General features: G+C 37.3%; 1 protein-coding gene across 1 annotated transcript in view; it reads right to left on the reverse strand.

Moving 5' to 3' along the window:
• Window positions 1–19,658, reverse strand: part of ATRX (ATRX chromatin remodeler) — a gene marked incomplete at its 5' end in the record, with an annotated part of 213,219 nt that overhangs the window by 112,054 nt on the left and 81,507 nt on the right. The window contains 5 exon segments of the mRNA NM_001009018.1: window positions 372–509; window positions 15,714–15,891; window positions 16,073–16,219; window positions 17,104–17,213; window positions 18,427–18,568. Coding sequence (NP_001009018.1) covers window positions 372–509; window positions 15,714–15,891; window positions 16,073–16,219; window positions 17,104–17,213; window positions 18,427–18,568 — 715 coding nt within the window.

Below are 19,658 nucleotides of genomic sequence, written 5' to 3' on the forward strand. Positions count from 1 at the left end.
TTCTGATTTCTTGACAGTACATGCCCCAAAACTGGAATATCCCCTTAAAATTATCTGGAGTAATCACATATGCTTATGTACTTTCTAAAGCAATCATTAAGACTTCTGATACTCTTGCAATAATTCACATTCCATATTTATATATGAACATTCACAATAGCGTATCTCTTAACTGTATTTTACCACTCATATTTATAAAGCATCTCATTTGAAAAGTATGTTATTCTTTCACAGCAGACTAAGATGAACCTATGTAGATCATGGTCTAGGACTATACTAGAATAAGTAGAAGAAAGGTAAATGGTAAAGTTACAAAAATATATCTGAGGAAATACCGATATTCTACTGCATAATCAGAGATATTAACTCACACTCAATTAGGTTATTTTGAAGTGGTGTTCCTGTTAAAATAATCCTCCTCCTTGATCGTATAGAATTCATAGCTTTAGAAACAGCAGATGCTTCATTTTTTAGAATATGGCCTTCATCACAAACAACAAAATCAGGGCCTACAAAAATAAACAGAAAAATAACACAATTAATATATAATAAAACTGAAAATGTGATCCATTTAAGTAAATAAAGTTAATCCCTTTAAAGTGCTGATCTTACAGGAAGATAAAATGACATCGTTGTAAGTATAAACATATTTTATCTGCTCCTGTATTTGGTTAATACAGCACTAACTATATTAATTATATCCAAATGGTAGAGCATTGAAATACCACTATAAATGGTAGTCAGGGTCCTCTGAGATTACAAAAATAAGCAAAAATAAAAACAACAAGAGGGAAAAAGTTCCCCCAACAGACATAGCCTATTTTTAAAAATGTCTTTTAAAATTGAAAAGTCTTTAAAGCTATTTCAGCATTAGTATATCAACTTAAACTATCAGCAAAGACTAAGAGCAATGTATATATACATGAAAAGACAAATTTCAAAAGTTACACTTTAAGAATAATATATGTCACAATAGACCATATAATACTTCCCACTTAGTCCAAATAACTAACATTCATTGCTAGGGAAAAATTTTAACTGATAAAAGAAAGTGAAACTGGTTGTTACATGGGTATGGAGGGTAGGGAGAACAGCTTTTAAGCTATAAAAGATCTTAAAAGCTTAAACTCAGAAAATATTTGGGATTGCAATATAAAAAAGTAACAACATTTTATTACTATGGAATGCATTTGTACCTGAACAAATATGTTCCACAGCATCTGTGGACTCTTACAAGAAATACTAAAGGCTTATTTGTTAAAATAACATATATATTTTTTTTCTTTTCTTTTTTTTTTTTATTTGAGATGGAGTCTCCCTCTGTCGCCCAGGCTGGAATGCAGTGGCACAATCTTGGGTCACTGCAACCTCCACCTCCCGGGTTCATGTAATTCTCCTGCCTCAGCCTATCGAGTAGCTGGGATTACAGGTGCCTGCCACCACGCCTGGCTAATTTTTTTGCATTTTTAGTAAAGACGAAGTTTCACCATGTTGGTCAGGCTGGTCTCAAACTCCTGACCTCAAGTGATCTGCCCGCCTTGGCCTCCCAAAGTGCTGGGATTACAGGCATAAGCCACCACGCCCAGCTGATATATATTTTTTCCAGGGCATAATACATACTCTATTTGCTTGCTGGTTAACATATACACACATATTACTTAATTGCTGATTTCAACAAAGCAGCTGTCAAACTATCTCCCATCTGGTAAGCATTAGAGAAAATGCAACTTTTACATGACTTCAAAAGTAACAGCTTCAGTATGACAGATCAAATAATAACAACTGTTATTCAGTATTCAGTTGGGGCTACACAAATAGTAAAAAAAAAAAACAAAAAAAAAAAACAAAAGAAAACTAATATTTTGTAAAACTAAAATCTCTAGCTTTGTATTTAAAAATTATGCATCCCTTACTTTGAATCCGAAAACATTTTCTACAGAGAAAAAAATGCCTTTTACAGCAGTGATTTAAATGGTTTTACCACTTAATATTCGGTATCCATGAGGATGCGTTGAAATGGGTACTCTCATACACTCTGTGGGAGTCTAAATTAGTATCAAAAATTTTGGAAGTCAATTTTACAATAATTATCAAAATGCAAAATGTGTAAACCCTTTGACCCATATTTCAATTTCTAGGAATTGGTCCCAAAGATACTCTTCCACAGGCACCCAAAGATACATAAAAGAATGTTCTCTGCAGCATGGTTTGTTACGGAGGAAAATTGAAAACAACCTAAAAATTTGTCAGAGGGGATCTGGTAAATGGGGCTTAAACCATGGGATAATGGAATAAGTCACAGAGTTAAAATTAATGAGGTAGACACACCCCCACTGGAGAAGCTGAAGGTCTGTTTGCAGGAGAAATTCCTGACTTTAGCTGGAGTTAAGTGAGAAAGCCAAGCCGAGCGAAATACAGGGGTAGAGGAAGTAGCAGAAAGGCACTGGGAGCTTGCTGGATCCCCAAGCAGCCCATTCCTGCCTGGCAACACAGGGATCCATCAGGAGGGTGGCCATCAGAGCAGAGGGTAAAACTCCACAGGGAGAAGGACTTCTCTAGCTGAACTTTTTAACAATTTGAATGGGGCAAGAAGCCTTCTGGCCAGAACTCCGGGGAGGGCGCAAATCCAGATTGCAGACTTCACAGGTGGGGGATGAACTAAAGCCCTTTTCTTTTGCAGCTTGGAGGTGGAAAGCCGGGGGCAAGTTTTCAAGCCAGACTCAAACACACTCGGGGCTGTTTCGGCGCTGGAGGGGTAGGGGGTGCGGTACACCATGGGAGTGAGACAAGACCAGCCTTTCGGTTTGCGTGGGAGCTGGGTGAAGCCTGTGACTGCCGGCTTTCCCCCCACTTCCTTGACAACCTGCATGACTCAGCAGAGGCAACCATAATCCTTCTAGGTACACAACTCCAGTGACCTGGGAATCTCACCACATCCCCCGCAGCAACCACAGCAAGACCCATCCAAAGAGAGTCTGAGCTCAGACACGCCTAGCTCCGCCCCCACCTAATGGTCCTTCCCTACCCACCCTGATAGCAGAAAACAAAGGACAAATACTCTTTGGAGTTCTAGGGCCCCGCCCACCCCCAGTCCCTCGCCACACTACTACAGCTGATGCATTCTGGAAAGCGCCACCTCCTGGCAGGAGGCCAACCAGCACAAAAATAGAGCATTAAACCAGCAAAGTCAAGGACCCCCACGGAGTCCACTGCACCCTACACCACCTCCACCAGTACAGTCGTTAGTATCCATGGCTGACAGACCCATAGACAGTTCACCTCACAGGACTCTGTGCAGACAAACCCCAGTACCAGCCTGGAGCCGGGTAGACTCGCTGGGTGGCTAGACCCAGAAGAGAGACAACAATCACTGGAAGCCACAACCACAGGAAAAGGGGGAAAGTACTGTATCTAGGGAACACCCTGTGGGACAAAACAATCTGAACAACAGCCTTCAGCCCTAGACCTTCCCTATGACAGAGGGTACCTAAATGGGAAGGAACCAGAAAACCAACCCTAGTCATATGACAAAACAAGGCTGGTCAACACCCCCCAAAAATCACACTAGTTCACCAGCAATGGATCCAAACCAAGAAGAAATCCCTGATTTACCTGAAAAAGAATTCAGGACATTAGTTATTAAGCTAATCAGGGAGGGACCAGAGAAAGGCAAAGCCGAATGCAAGGAAATCCAAAACATGATATAAGAAGTGAAGGGAGAAATATTCAAGGAAACAGATAGCATAAAGAAAAAACAATCAAAAATTCAGGAAACATTGGACACACTTTTAGAAATGCAAAATGGTCTGGAAAGTTTCAGCAATAGAACTGATCAAGTAGAAGAAAGAAATTCAGAGCTCAAAGACAAGGTCTTCGAATTAACCCAATCCAACAAAGACAAAGAAAAAAGAATAAGAAAATATGAACAAAGCCTCTAAGAAGTCTGGGATTATGTTAAACTACCAAACCTAAGAATAATCAGTGTTCCTGAGGAAGAAAACAATTCTAAAAGCTTGGAAAATATATTTGGGGGAATAATCAAGGAAAACTTCCCTGGCCTTGCTAGAGACCTAGACATGCATATACAAGAAGCACAAAGAACACCTGGGAAATTCATCGCAAAAAGATCTTCGCCTAGGCACATTGTCATCAGGTTATCCAAAGTTAAGGCGAAGGAAAGAATCTCAAGAACTGTGACACAGAAGCCCCAGATAACCTATTAAGCAAAACCTATCAGATTAATAGCAGATTTCTCAGCAGAAACCCTGCAAACTAGAAGGCATTGGGGCCCTATTTTCAGCCACTTCAAACAAAATAATTATCAGACAAGAATTTTGTATCCAGTGAAACTAAGCATCATATATGTAGGAAAGATACAGTCATTTTCAGACAAACAAATGATGAGAGAATTTGCCATTACCAAGCCACCACTACAAGAACTGCTAAAAGGAGCTCAAAATCCTGAAACAAATGCTGGAAACACATCAAAACAGAACCTCTTTAAAGCATAAATCACACAGGACCTATAAAACAAAAATACAAGTTAAAAAAAAAAAAAACATAAAAAATGAAAAACCCCAAGTATGCAGGCAACAAGGTGCATAATGAATGCAATGGTACCTCACATTTCCATACTAACATGGAATGTAAATGGCCTAAATGCTCCACTTAAAAGATCCAGAACCCCAGAATGCATAAGAACTCACCAAACAACTATCTGCTGTCTTTAGGAGACTCACCTAACACATAAGGACTCACATAAACTTAAAGTAAAGAGGTGGAAAAAGACATTTCATGAAAATGGACACCAAAAGCGAGCAGGGGTAGCTATTCTTATATCAGATAAACAAACTTTAAAGCAACGGCGGTTAAAAGAGACAAAGAGGGATATTATATAATGGTAAAAGGCCTGGTCCAACAGGAAAAGATCACAATGCTAAACATATATGCAACTAACACTGGACCTCACAAATTTACAAAACAATTACTAATATGCCTAATAAAGCAGATAGACAGCAACACAATAATCATGGGGGACTTCAGTACTCTACTGACAGCACTAGACAGGTCATCAAGACTGAAAGTCTACAAAGAAACAATGGATTTAAACTATATCCTGGAACAAATGGACTTAACAGATATATACAGAACATTTCATCCAACAACCACAGAATACACGGTCTATCCAAGAGCCCATGGAAATTTCTCCAAGACAGACCATATGACAGGCCGTAAAATGAGCCTCAATAAATTTAAGAAAACTGAAATTATGTAAAACATTCTGTCAGACCACAGTGGAATAAAACTGGAAATCAACTCCAAAAGGAACCTTCAAAACCACACAAATACATGGAAAACAACCTTCTCCTGAATAAGCAGTGGGTCAAAAACAAAATCAAGGTGGAAATTAAAAAATTCTTCCACCTGAATACAATAATGACACAGCCTATCAAAACCTCTGGGATACAGCTGAGGCAGTGCTAAGAGGAAAGTTCATAGCCCTGAACGCCTACATCAAAAAGTCCGAAAGAGCACAAACAGACAATCTAAGGTCACTAGGAACTAGAGAAACAAAAACAAAACAAACCCAAACCCAGCAGAAGAAAGGAAATAACCAAGATCAGAGCAGTACTAAATGAAATCGAAACAAAACAAAACAAAAAATACAAAAGATAAATGAAACAAAAAGCTAGTTCCTTGAAAAGATAAAATAAAATTGATAGAACATTAGCAAGATTAACCAAGAAAAGAAGAGAGAAAATCCAAATAAAGTCACTGAGAAACGAAACAGGAGATAGTACAACTGACACCACTGAAACACAAAAGATCATTCAAGGCTATTATGAATACCTTTACGCACATAAACTAGAAAACCTACAAGAGGTGGATAAACTCCTGGAAAAATACAACCCTCCTAGCTTAAATCAGGAAGAATTTGATACCCCGAACAGACCAGTAACAAGCAGCGAGACTGAAATGGCAATTTAAAAATTACCAAGAAAAAAAAGTCCAGGACTAGACCAATTCACAGCAGAATTCTACCAGACATTCAAAGCATTGGTACCAATCCTTCTGACACTATCCCACAAGACAGAGAAAGAAGTAACCCTCCCTAATTCATCCCTATTCATCACCCTAATAGCAAAACCAGGAAAGATCACAACCAAAAAAGAAAACTACAGACCATTATCCTCAATGAACATAGATGCTAAAATCCTTAACAAAAATATTAGCTAGCCAAATCCAACAACATGCCAAAAAGATAATCCACCATGATCAAGTGGGTTTCATATCAGGGATGCAGGGATGGTTTAACACATACAAGTAAATAAATGTGATACACCACATAAACAGAATTAAAAACAAAAATCACATGATCATCTCAATAGATGCAGAAAAAGCATTCGACAAAATCCAGCATCCCTATATGATTAAAACCCTCAGCAAAATCGACATACAAGGGACATATCTTAATGTAATAAAAGCCATCTATGACAAACCCATAGCCAACATAATACTGAATGGAGAAAAGCTGAAAGCATTCCCTCTGAGAACGGAAACAAGACAAGGATGCCCACCCTCACCACTCCTCTTCAACATAGTACTGGAAGTCCTAGCCAGAGCAATCAGACGAAAGAAATAAAGGGGATCTGGGCCGGGTGCGGTGGCTCACGCCTGTAATCCCAGCACTTTGGGAGGCTGAGCAGGCAGATCACGAGGTCAGGAGATCGAGACCATCCTGGCTAACACAGTGAAACCCCGTCTCTACTAAAAATACAAAAAAAATTAGCTGGGCGTAGTGGCCGGCGCCTGTAGTCCCAGCTACTCGGGAGGCTGAGGCAGGAGAATGGCGTGAACCCAGGAGGTGGAGCTTGCAGTGAGCCAAGATCGCACCACTGCACTCCAGCCTGGGCGACAGAGCGAGACTCCATCTCAAAAAAAGAAAAAGAAAAAAAGAAATAAAGGGAATCCAAATCAGTAAAGAGGAAGTCAAACTGTCCCTGTTTGCTGATGATTATCGTTTACCTTGAAAACCCTAAGGACTCCTCCACAAAGCTCCTAGAACTGATAAAAGAATTCAGCAAGGTTTCCGGATACAAGATTAATGTACACAAATCAGTAGCTCTTCTATACACCAACAGCAACCAAGTGGAGAATCAAATCAAGAACTCAACCCCTTTTACAATAGCTGCATAAATAAATACATAAATAAATAAATAAACAAGAAAGATAGGAATATACCTAACAAAAGACCTCTACAAGGAAAACTACAAAACACTGCTGAAAGAAATCATAGACGACACAAACAAATGGAAACACATCCCATGCTCATGAATGGGTAGAATCAATATGGTGAAAATGACCATACTGCCAAAAGCAATCTACAAATTCAATGCAATCCCCATCAAAATAACACCATCATTCTTCAGAGTTAGAAAAAACAATTCTAAAATTCATATGGAACCAAAAAAGAGCCCGCATAGCCAAAGCAAGACTAAGCAAAAAGAACAAATCTGGAGGCATCACACTACCTGATTTCAAACTATTCTGTAAAGGCCACAGTCACCAAAAAAGCTTGGTACTGGTATAAAAATAAGCTCACAGACCAATGGAACAGAATAGAGAACTCAGAAATAAACCCAAATACTTAGAGCCAACTAATCTTCGACAAAGCAAACAAAAACATAAAGTGGGGAAAAGACACCCTTTTCAACAAATGGTGCTGGGATAATTGGCTACCCACATGTAGGAGAATTAACTGCATCTTCGTCTCTCATCTTATACAAAAATCACCTCATGATGGATTAAGGACTTAAACCTAAGACCTGAAACTATAAAAATTCTAGAAGATAAGATTGAAAAAACCCTTCTAGACGTTGGCTTAGTCAAGGATTTCATGGTCAAGAACCCAAAAGCAAATGCAATAAAAACAGAGATAAATAGCCGGGACCTAATTAAACTAAAGAGCTTTTGCATGGCAAAAGGAACAGTCAGCAGAGTAAACGGACAACCCACGGAGTGGGAGAAAATCTTCACTATCTATACATCTGACAAAGGACTAATATCCAGAATCTACAATGAACTCAAACAAATCAGTAAGAAAAAAACCAAACAATCTTACCACAAAGTGGGCTAAGAACATGAACAGACAATTCTCAAAAGAAGATATACAAATAGCCAACAAACATATGAAAAAATGCTCAACATCACTAATGATCAGTGAAATGCAAATCAAAAACACAATGTGATACCACCTTACTCCTGCAAGCATGGCCATAATCAAAAAACAGTAGATGTTGGTGTGAATGCAGCAATCAGGGAACACTTCTACACTGCTGGTAGGAATGTAAACTAGTACAGCCGCTATGGAAAACAGTGTGGAGATTCCTTAAAGAACTAAAAGTAGAACCACAATTTGATCCAGCAATCCCACTACTGTGTATCTACCCAGAGGAAAAGAAGTCATTATTCAAAAAAGATATTTGCACATGCATATTTATAGCAGCACAATTCACAGTTGCAAAATTGTGGAACCAGCCCAAATGCCCATCAATGAATGAGTGGATAAAGAAATTGTGGCATATATATATGATGGAATACTACACAGCCATAAAAAGGAATGAATTAACAGTATTTGCAATTACCTGGATGAGACTTGGGACTATTATTATAAGTGAAGTAACTCAGGAATAGAAAAGCAAACATCAAATGTTCTCACTGATATGTGGAATCTAGGCTATGAGGACACAAAGGCATAAGAATGACACAACGGACTTTGGGGACTTTGGGGTAAGAGTAGGAGGAGGGCAAGGGGTAAAAGACAACATATATGGTGTAGTATATACTGCTCGGGTGATGGATGCACCAGGATCTCACAAATCACCACTAAAGAACTTACTCATGTAACCAAATACCACCTGTACCCCAATAACTTATAGAAAAATAAATAATCTGAAAAAATGATGTATATCTCTATGTGCAAACCTTGAAAGATATGACAAATATATTATTAAATAAAAAGGAGTGTGTTGCAGAATAGTTATCCATATTATGATCCCATTTGTATATTTTTGCTGTAATAAACCATAACCATGAGTCTAATGGATTTTCTGAGTTCTGTGAGTCCTTCTTATGAGTTACCAAGCCTGAGGGTGGCTTTGAGGACCACCTAAATGTTGCAATACCAAATAAGGAGAATACATGCTTCTGTAAGCACAAAAAATTCCTATAAGGATATAAATGAAACAATAATGAGACTAGGAGGTAGGGAACTTTTACTTTTCAATATACAACATTTTCTTCTGTTTTTATTTTGCTTAAGGATATGTATTACTTTTATAATTTCTTTAACTTAAAAGAACTATTTGTTGGCATGGCAATGGAAGGAGAGTGGTAGCCCTATGGTTAGTACGGATATCTGAAGAACTAGAAGAATTAAGAATAAAAGTAAGCCAGGCGCGGTGGCTCACGCCTGTAATCCCAGCACTTTGGCAGGCCAAGACGGGCGGATCACGAGGTCAGGAGATAGAGACCATCCTGGCTAACACGGTAAAACCCCGTTTCCACTAAAAAAATACAAAAAAAAAAAAATTAGCAAGGCGTGGTGGCAGGCGCCTGTAGTCCCAGCTACTCGGGAGGCTGAGGCAGGAGAATGGCGTGAACCCAGGAGGCGGAGCTCGCAGTGAGCCGAGATCGCGCCACTGCGCTCCAGCCTGGGTGACAGAGTGAGACTCCGTCTCAAAAAAAAAATAAAATAAAATAAAAATAAAAGTAAATGCACTCATTAATAACCCTGAGTCAATGAAAAAGTTAAAATTGTTATTCATATATTAAACATGTTATTCATCATATTAAATAGAATATGAATTATAAGATAGGAATGTATATAACATTTACTAACATAAAAAATTAAAAATAAGTATTTTTAATGTTCGAAAGGAGTAAGTTTTAGCTGGACTTGGTGGCTCACACCTGTAATGCCAGCTACTACTCAGGAGGCTGAGGCAGAAGGATTGCTTGAGGCCAGGAGGCCAAGACTAACCTAAGCAACATAACGAGACCCTCGTCTCCAAAAAATTAGTTGTGTGTCAGGAGTTCGAGACCAGCTTGGTGTAACATAGTGAGATCCTCATCTCCAAATAATTATCTAGGTGTTGTCAGGAGTTCGAGACCAGCCTGGGCAACACAGTAAGACCCTGTCTCTACCAAAAAAAAAAATGTAGTTGGGCATGGCGGCACACTCCTGTAGTCTTAGCTCCTCAGAAGGCTGAACTGGGAGGATCACTTGAGCCCAGGATTTGAAGCTACAGTGAGCTATAATCATGCTACTGCACTCCAGCCTGGGTAACAGAATGAGATCCCCATCTCCCTGCCCCCTAAATACATACATACATACTTACATAAAATGAAATGTTTGTTACCTTATATACTTTCTAGAAAACTTAATTCCCAAACAATGACATATATATATCAGATAGGAGGGTTTCAAAATACCTACACTTATAAATAATTATACAGAAACTACAGGGGGAATGGCAGCCATGAGGCTCTGGAGAGCAGAAGAACAGGAATTTAGAGAAAGACTTGAAGAAAATTTCTTCTGTTCAAAAATTCAAGCCTGACTAAAAGAGTCTGTTAACTTAAGATGGTTCAATACACTATGGAAACCTGTCATTATTTTATAAAATTACATAGATATATCTTATTGCTTAAAGCAAACAGTACCTTGAGTTAATCCTGTGCATATGCACATTCATGCACACACATAAAAATTATGTCCTCTCAAGCTACAAAATGTGGAACATTCTTCTAAAAACAGTAATGTGAATTAGAAAACTCCACCAGATTGTTTAAGTACATTAAGTAGAAAAATATGCCTCAAAACAAATGGTAAGTTAGGGAAGAAAGGTCAAATAAAGGTTTTGTCACATGCTATTATAATAGTAATAAATGCAAATTATTTTTCAGTGTTACATTGCCACCTATTGAATTTTTTTACATAAAAAACCATAAAGATATTAGAGAGAAAAGTTGATAAAATGTTTAGAACTGTCCAAGTAAACCTCTATTAAATCCCTGACCCAGTAAAACTAGGAAAGTTAACAAAATGTTGTCACTTTCTTTTTTAAGAAACTGGGTCTCACACTCTGTGATGATTATGATCTCAGTGATCATAGTTCACTGCTTCCTTGAACTCCTGGACTCAAGCAATCATCCCATGTCAGCTTCCTGAATAGCTGAGACTACAGGTGTGTGCTACCACACCTGGTTAATTCTTTTATTTTTTTGTAGATATGGGGTCTCACTATGTTGCCCAGGCTGGCCTCGAACTCCCAGCCTCAAGCAATCCTCCTGCCTTGGCCTCCCAAAGTATTGTTATTACAGGTATGAGCCATTGCACCCAGCTGATTCTTGTCACTTTAAGCTACTAAGGCTTGGGATAATTGTTACGCAGGAATAGATAACCAGAGCAGCTAAGTTGAAAGATGAACACTACTATCTTAACTCTGGTCAGCTCTAAACACTGTTTCCAATCCTGATACATACTCCCAATTTTCCAGGCTTCTGATCTAATAGCCTACCTTATAAGTTTACAACCTCAGCTCATCCTTAAGAATCTCATACCCAAAACTGTCTGGTTCTGACATTTTGCTTCCATCTTGAACTTCAATTTAGACTTTTCTTTGACATTACACCCAAACTTCAGTCTTCACATACTCTGCTGCCATTTATATGATTCTTCACTATCACTAATTTGTTCCAAATCAGAGAAGATAAATTGGGCATAAAATGGAAAACATGTACTGGAAAATTAAGTGTTATACTTAACAGATCCCTTCTAATAAATTTAGAAGTACTGAACAGATCCTGACACTTTAGACTTAGGTGGCAAAGAAAATTATATCTAGATACTATCACTAAACCTTAAAACTTAACAACAGTTTTAATATATTCCATGTTATACATGATGGATATTAGAATATTCTTCTTGCAGATGGTTACCCAGCTATGGCAGAGGAACTATCTCTAATACTTATATATACTCTGGAAAATAAAATAAAAGTAGAGCTTCAGTTTCCTGAAGAACTTCCAATAAAACCTAATGGAGAAACCAGCCCCTCTTAAGTTTTAACAAGGGTAATCTAGGTATTTATTTTTTTAATTATTAAAACAAACAAAAAATATAACCCAATGTAGAACTTACTCAACCTGATAAAAGACACCTATTAGAAATCCACAGCTAATGTCATACTTAATGTTGGAGAACTGAAAGCTTTCCCTGAGATCAAAAACATGACAACCAACTGCTCTGACCACTTACGTTCGACATTGTATGGAAATTTCTAAGAAGGGCAATTAGGCAAGAAAAAGAAGTTGAAGATATTCATATTGGAAAGGAAAAAGTAAAACTATTTCTACTCATAGACTATGATTTTCTTAATAGAAAACTAAATCGCGCACGTGCGCGCACACACACGCGTGAGCGCACACATACAACTATTAGAACTTATAAATGGACTCAACTAAGTTGCAGGATACAGAATCAGTATACAAAAATCTGTTGTATTTCTATATACTAACAAATAATTATCTGAAAATAAAATTAAAACAATTTTATTTCCAAAAGGCTCAAAAAGAATAAAATATTTAGGAATAAATTTAAGAAAATAAGTCCAAGACTTTTACACTAAAGAAATTAAAAGACCTAAATCAAATTTCATTATTAAAAGAAATTAAAGACCTAAATAAACGGAGAGAAATTAGATGTTCATGGAGGGGAAGATTTAATATTGTTAAGATGGCAATATTCCTCAAATTAATCTACAGATTCAATGCAATATCTAACAGAATCCCAGCTAGTTTCTTTGAGGAAATATAAAAGCCAATCATCAAATTCAAATGAAATTTCAAGGAACCTCAAATAGCAAAACAACTTTGAGACAGAAAAATAAAGCTGTAGGACTTCTTCCTGATTGCAAAACTTACCACAAAGCTACGGTAATTAAAACAATATCACACTGGCATAAGGACAGACATATAGATCAATACAATAATATTGAGAGCCTAGAAATAAACACATACATCTATGGTCAATTGATTTTCAACAATGGTGTCAAGACTCTTCAATGAAGAAAGAATAGTCTTTTCAACAAATGGTGTTAGAACAACTGGATATCAAAATACAAAAAATGAAGTTGGACTCCCACCTCATGCCATATACAAAAATAAACTGAAAATAGATCATAAACATAAATACAAGAGCTAGAACTATAAAATAAGAAAACACAGGTGAAAAAATTCATGACCTTCGATTAAGCAATGAATACTTGGATATGCACTAAATGCAAAAGCAACACAAGAAAAAAATAGGTAAATTAAATGTAATCAAAATTTTAAAGATTAGTACTGAAAAGATGATATAAAAAAGTAAAAAGACAACTCACAGAATGGAAGGATATATTTGCAAATTATATGGGTGTGTTTACATTTGTAAATGTCAATTTTCAGTAAAAGGAACCATGATGTCTTCAAGAAATGGCTGATTCTGGGGCCGGGACAATATAACATGAACCTGGAGCATCCTGTAATGCCAGAAAGTAATAAAGTGCTCAAAGCCAAAAGGATAGGGACATATCAAAGGGTAGAGGACCTCACCTTAAAAAAAGCTCCTAATGGTCAAAGTGAAACAATTTGAGCAAAAAAAAAACAAAATGCAGTAATGGTTTATAGTCCAATGCACAAACTAAAAATAGATGAGTATATAATTAAATAAATCAAAGGCTAAATAAATGGGTAAGAAAAGATAATTTTTTCTTTAAAAAAATCCAAATTTTATGTGTAGATATTACCCACTATAGGAGATACAGCTTAATTTCCACCATCCTCCCATTCAGGTGGGCTAGATTGAGTGACTGGATTCCAATGAACAGATGAGGGACAGGTAAAAGTAGCAGCTCTACAGGAGAGAAACCTGACAAACTCTACCCTAGCCAAGTGATGAAAGTTAACATCATCAGTGACAGCAAGTGCTTATCATGTACCCCCGATATGAGATATGATGTGACAAAAAGGGTATGTCACCTCTGGTATATTCTTTCAAAACCTCAGTCTAATCTCAGTCTAATCACAAGAAAAACTATAAATTCAGATCAGAGAACACTCTACAGGATATCGACCTGGACGGTCCTCCTTAAGACTGATGAGATAATGAAAAAATAAAGATTGAGAAACCGTCATAGACCAGAAGACTGTTAGAGACATGACAGCTAAATACAATGTAGAACCCTGGATAGAAAAACTGGTGCAATACAAATGCAGTTTGAAGTTATTAATAATAATGTGTCAATTTCTTAGTTTTGACAAATCTACCATGGCAATGTAAGATGTTAACAATTGAGGAACCAGATGTAGGGTATATGGGAACTCTCTGCACTACCTTTTCAACTTTCATGTAAACAGAAAATTATTCCAAAATGAAAAGTTTTTTTTTGTTTTTTTGTTTTTTGTTTTTTTTTTTGAGATGGAGTCTCGCTCTGTCACCCAGATGGGAGTGCAGTGGCGCAATCTTGGCTCACTGGAACCTCCAGCTCCCAGGTTTGAGCGATTCTTCTGCCTCAGCCTCCTGAGTAGCTGGGACTACAGGAGTGCACCACCATGCCTGGCCAAAAATTTTTTTTAAATGTCACTAAATGATAAAATATGGCAATGACAAATGTTACCCTTCATGTTAGAAGCTTTAATTTCTTTTTTTTCTTCATTTTTTTCATGAACAAATAAGTACACTAAGCACCTGAAACTGTTGTATTAAACAGTTTCAAGGAAATCTTGTGGAAAAAATCTGCTACAATGATACTAGACACTAGCTTATAATTTTTCAACAATAAACCAGCCACAAGATTTATAGACACCTATTTAATCGTGGGAAAGAGATAAACTTATTATTAGGCCTTAGATTTGTGATGGCAGTTATTTTGCTATGTATTAACTACCTCATTATCTTTAAAAAAGAGGCAAAGCCAAGGATTCTAAAGATTACTATCACTTTGACAATGACAATTATCCAGACTTTCTCAACAAAAATAAAACCTCAATAGTGTCTTAAAGTAATATGATATGACAAGATAAACATATGAAGAAAAAGTTGCACAAATTAATAATCGTAGATTAAAAAATAATTTTAGTTTTGCAGACAGTACAACGTGTTGCTTTTCCAAGTGGCAAATATATCAACATCTGGCTCTCACATCAGATTACTATCACATAAGGATCAACAGTATTGAAAATATTAACCTTTCATACTGATGGCCCCTTAAAAGGAGATAAGCAAGCAGCAATTCTTCTAATGACATGAAGTTTGGAAAGACACAAACTGTTTTCAGGATATGGAGAGAGCTCTTGTTATCACCTAATATTTGGATAGCTGGAAGAATCTTTGATTGCAACACAGGCATTTGATGCATTTTTAAGTGTTTACAAGGTATCCCCTAAAACCCTAAACACTTTCAGACTCAGCAAATAAATTCTGAACAGCTGGCGACATTAAGGGTGATTTATTCTATTGAAATACTAAGAATTTTCTAAAAGGCAAAAACCTGAAGGATAACCACAACAAAGACCAGATACTTAGTAGCTGTGCAATTACTATTTGTTAAAATATAAACACATATTTTATTCAACTTGCTTCTCTATGTCACTGTCTATTAATACCTTACCTGGATCAACCAAAGCTTTGTTAAATATTTCTTTAAGTTTCCGACTCTTCACATTCCTTCCTTGAGCAAGATTTCTATACATCTCATAGCCTATGATCATAACACCACCATCTTCTTGCCACCTCTGCAGCATGTAGCTTCTCTCCTGAGGACGTTTCACAGTTGCTAATTCAGAAACCTTTTGTGGGGAAATAAAGATTTTTTTAAGTAGCTACTAAAAACATGTGAATATTAAATATTCCCACTGAAATATGCATCACTGGTTAAAAAACATTAAAAATTAAAAAAAATTAAAAATAGTTTACTATATGAATTTCATGTGACTATTTTAATAATAGAAAACATTTAAAATAAGTTACCTCAAGCTTCTCATCATCTTTTAATCCCTCTTGCCACTTCTCAAATTCATTCATCCAATTCAAAGCAGTATTAAGAGGACAAACCACTAACGCCGTGCTGAAATCCAGTTTGTCACACAAAAGAACTGTATGAAGAAAACTTACCACCTATAAGAAAACAGATTGTCACCTTCGTTTAAATATCCACAAAAAAATTTAATAAATTAAGCAATCTTACAATATTATAGCTTTGTTTTGCTTAAACAATAAACGGCCAGAATTTCCAAACCAGGCAAGGCACAGGGAAAGAGATAGTAAAATGCCAAAGTTCAACTAGATGATGTATCAGGCTCTTCCAACTCTAAAGCTCCATGATTCTATGATCAATGTGAATAGTATAAAATGATCCCATACCAATACTAAGTCCTAGGTCTCCACAGAATGTCCCTATAGTCTTTCAAAAAATACCATCGCTCATTTAGAAGAGAATCATGTTACATAATATTTTTCCACTTTAATGTGTTCTGACCCATTAACTCTATAATTACTTTATGGTTTAAAAGTACAAATACATTCACCAATTTTACATCTCTGCTACAACTCCTGCCATTTAGAAATGCAGCAATTTTAATAGTAAAAGATACTTTACTTTGTCATTACTTTAACATCATAAACCATTAAAAGTTGTAAAAAAAAAAAAAAAAAAAAAAAAAAAGGTAATTTCTACCTTAGAATCTTTGCAGTTGTTGTTGGCCATACCTGAAACCCCACAGCCTCGCTTCATTAGGACCTCTGCTCAAACATTACCTCCTAAAAGATGCCTTTCCTAACTCAATATCCTCCCTTAACATTCATTTTCTGAAAGTACATATTTCTTATTTGATTAGCAGCTCTCTCCTCCACTAGAATATAAGCTCCTTGGAGACAGATCTTGTTATTCTTGTTCACTGCTTTATCTTCAGCCCCTACGACTGTGCCTGAAACATAATAGAATCCAATATATATTAATGAATCCACAAAAACAGGATACCTTCATATTCTTCAGCTCTTACCTGTAAAGTCTTACCAAGGCCCATACAGTGGGCAAGAATGCATCCTGAACCTGGAGATTTCTTTGTTTTTTTCACAGACTCACAGCAGCAATCCCACATAAACTGAACACCTAAAAATAACAGCTTCATTAAGTTAAATTTAAAGGTCCAAGTTAAAAACTTCCTTTATATAAACACATCAAAAACATAACCAAAACTTCTAAGAAACAGCATTAAAAAAAACACTTAGCTAAATAATTTCTTACATGTAAATGGGATTTTTTCCCACCAAACTAAAGCAGAAACAAGTTAACACAAACATAGAACAGGGGGACTTTCCTTCATCTTCTCTAAGCTATCCACAGTAGATGTTCTCTATTCCCTGAGATGGTTCAAAGAAACATAAGAAAGTTACTCTAAAAGAGAAACGTGGCCGGGCACAGTGGCTCACGCCTGTAATCCAAGCACTTTGGAAGGCCGAGGCGGGTAGATCACTTGAGGTCAGGAGTTCGAGACCAGCCTGGCCAACATGGTGAAACCCCGTCTCTACTAAAATACAAAAAATTAGCTGGGCATGGTGGTGGTGTGCACCTGTAGTCCCAGATACTCAGGAGGCTGAGTTGGGAGAATCACTTGAGGCCAGGAGGCAGAGATTGCAGTGAGCTGTTATAGCACCACTGTACTCCAGCCTGAGTGACAGAGCGAGACTCCATCTCAAAAAATAATAATAATAATTTTTGTAAAAAGAGAGCAACTTTATCCAAAAAGAGAATGGCTTCCTATCAAAAATACCTTTGAGTTTATTGAGTCAATCAGGAAAAAAAAACCCAGGAGATAATTTCATCATCTTTTCCTTTATTCGATAGTAAACACTGAGCAAGAAAGGGGACTAGCAACTCAAAAGGTAGGAACTACAGAACCTCCCTTATGATTAATTCACATAAACACTCAAAACTGACTTACTGATTCAACTCTAATAAAGAAAACATACCTAAAAATGCTGAAATAGCATTTTCTGAAAAAGGCTTTTAGCTAGCTACAGCTCTTCCCAACCCCTAGCTGCCCTTAGGCCAGTCTTTGCTAATTAGGTGAAACCCACTTGCTATATCTACCCATTTGTAAGTAGCACTTCTTTCTCTTTTTATAACTCATTGTGTTTGCAATCACCCAATTTTGTTCTTCCTCATTTGTTTATGAGCTCCATAAAGGCAGGGGAATTGGGGATTCCCCACCCCACTCACCAATTTACCTCCAGGACTTAGCAGGATGTGAGGCAGCTGCCTCACACCCAAATATTGGTAAAAATTTAACTAAAAATTACTGAATCATCTAATAGTTTCTTACCATCTACTTGATGGGGTTTCAATTTGATAACCATATTTCTATGAACCTGCACTAAAGGTTCTTTGGTTTCTTCATCTTCATCTAAAACCAACTTGGTTGTTATTGGACACTTGGTGGGTGAAGCATCTTCAATTTCTATCACCTACAAGAAAAGGAGTTGTTGATAGTTAAGCTCAAAGAAATCATTCAAGCAATGGTCAGTCTTACCAAGGGAGATTTTCCAAAATATAGACACATTTACTCCCACACCACAAATCCAATTGGTATGATTTGGATCTGTGTCCCCACCAAATCTCATGTTAATTGTAATCCCCAATGTTGGAGGTGGGGCCTGGTGGGAGGTGGCTGGATCATGAAGGTGGATTTCTCATGAATGGTTTAACACCATCCCCTTTGGTGCTATTCTTGTGACAGTGAGCGAGTTCTCACAAGATCTAGTTGTTTAAAACTGTGCAGCACCTCTCCCTCACTCTCTTGCTCCTGCTCCCACCATGTGAGGTGCCTCACTCCCCCTTTGCTTTCTGCCATGATTGGAAGCTTCCTGAGGCCTCCCCGGAAGCAGAAGCCACTATATTTCCTGCACAGCCTGCAAAACCGTGAGTCAATGAAAACTCTTTTCTTTATAAATTACCCAATCTCAGAACTAATACACCACTATTTTGCTTCAATAAAGCCAGGACAGAGCCCAGGGTTTTATGTCTTCTAAAATCAAAACTCTCCAAAAAATTTTAAATCACTCTGATAATGTCAGTAATTTAGCTCAACAGATCTCACCCTGGATATTTCAACAACATTTATTACACAGAGTTGTGAAAAAAGCAGTGTTCCCTGTTGTTGGTTGCTATGCCAAAAAAAAAAAAGAAGAAGAAAGAAGGAAGAAGAAGGAGGAGGAAGGAGGAGGAGGAGGAGGAGGAGGAGGAGGAGGAGGAGGAGGAGGAGGAGGAAGGAGGAAGGAGGTGGAAGGAGGAGGAAGGAGGGAGGAGGAGGGAGGAGGAGGAGGAAGAAGAAGAAGGAAGAAGGAAGAAGGAAGGAGAAGGAAGAAGGAGGAAGGAGGAGGAAGAAAAAAGAAGAAGGAAGAAGAAGGAAGGAGGAAGAAGGAGGAGGAAGAAGAAGGAAGGAGGAGGGAGGAGGAAGGAGGAAGGAGGAGGAAGAAGAAAGAAGAAGGAAGAAGAAGGAAGGAGGAGGAAGAAGACAGTCCCAAACAAGAACTGTGCGACTCAGGATGTCAACAT

Source organism: Pan troglodytes, chromosome X (assembly GCF_028858775.2).
Source record: "Pan troglodytes isolate AG18354 chromosome X, NHGRI_mPanTro3-v2.0_pri, whole genome shotgun sequence".
Lineage (NCBI taxonomy): Eukaryota > Metazoa > Chordata > Mammalia > Primates > Hominidae > Pan > Pan troglodytes.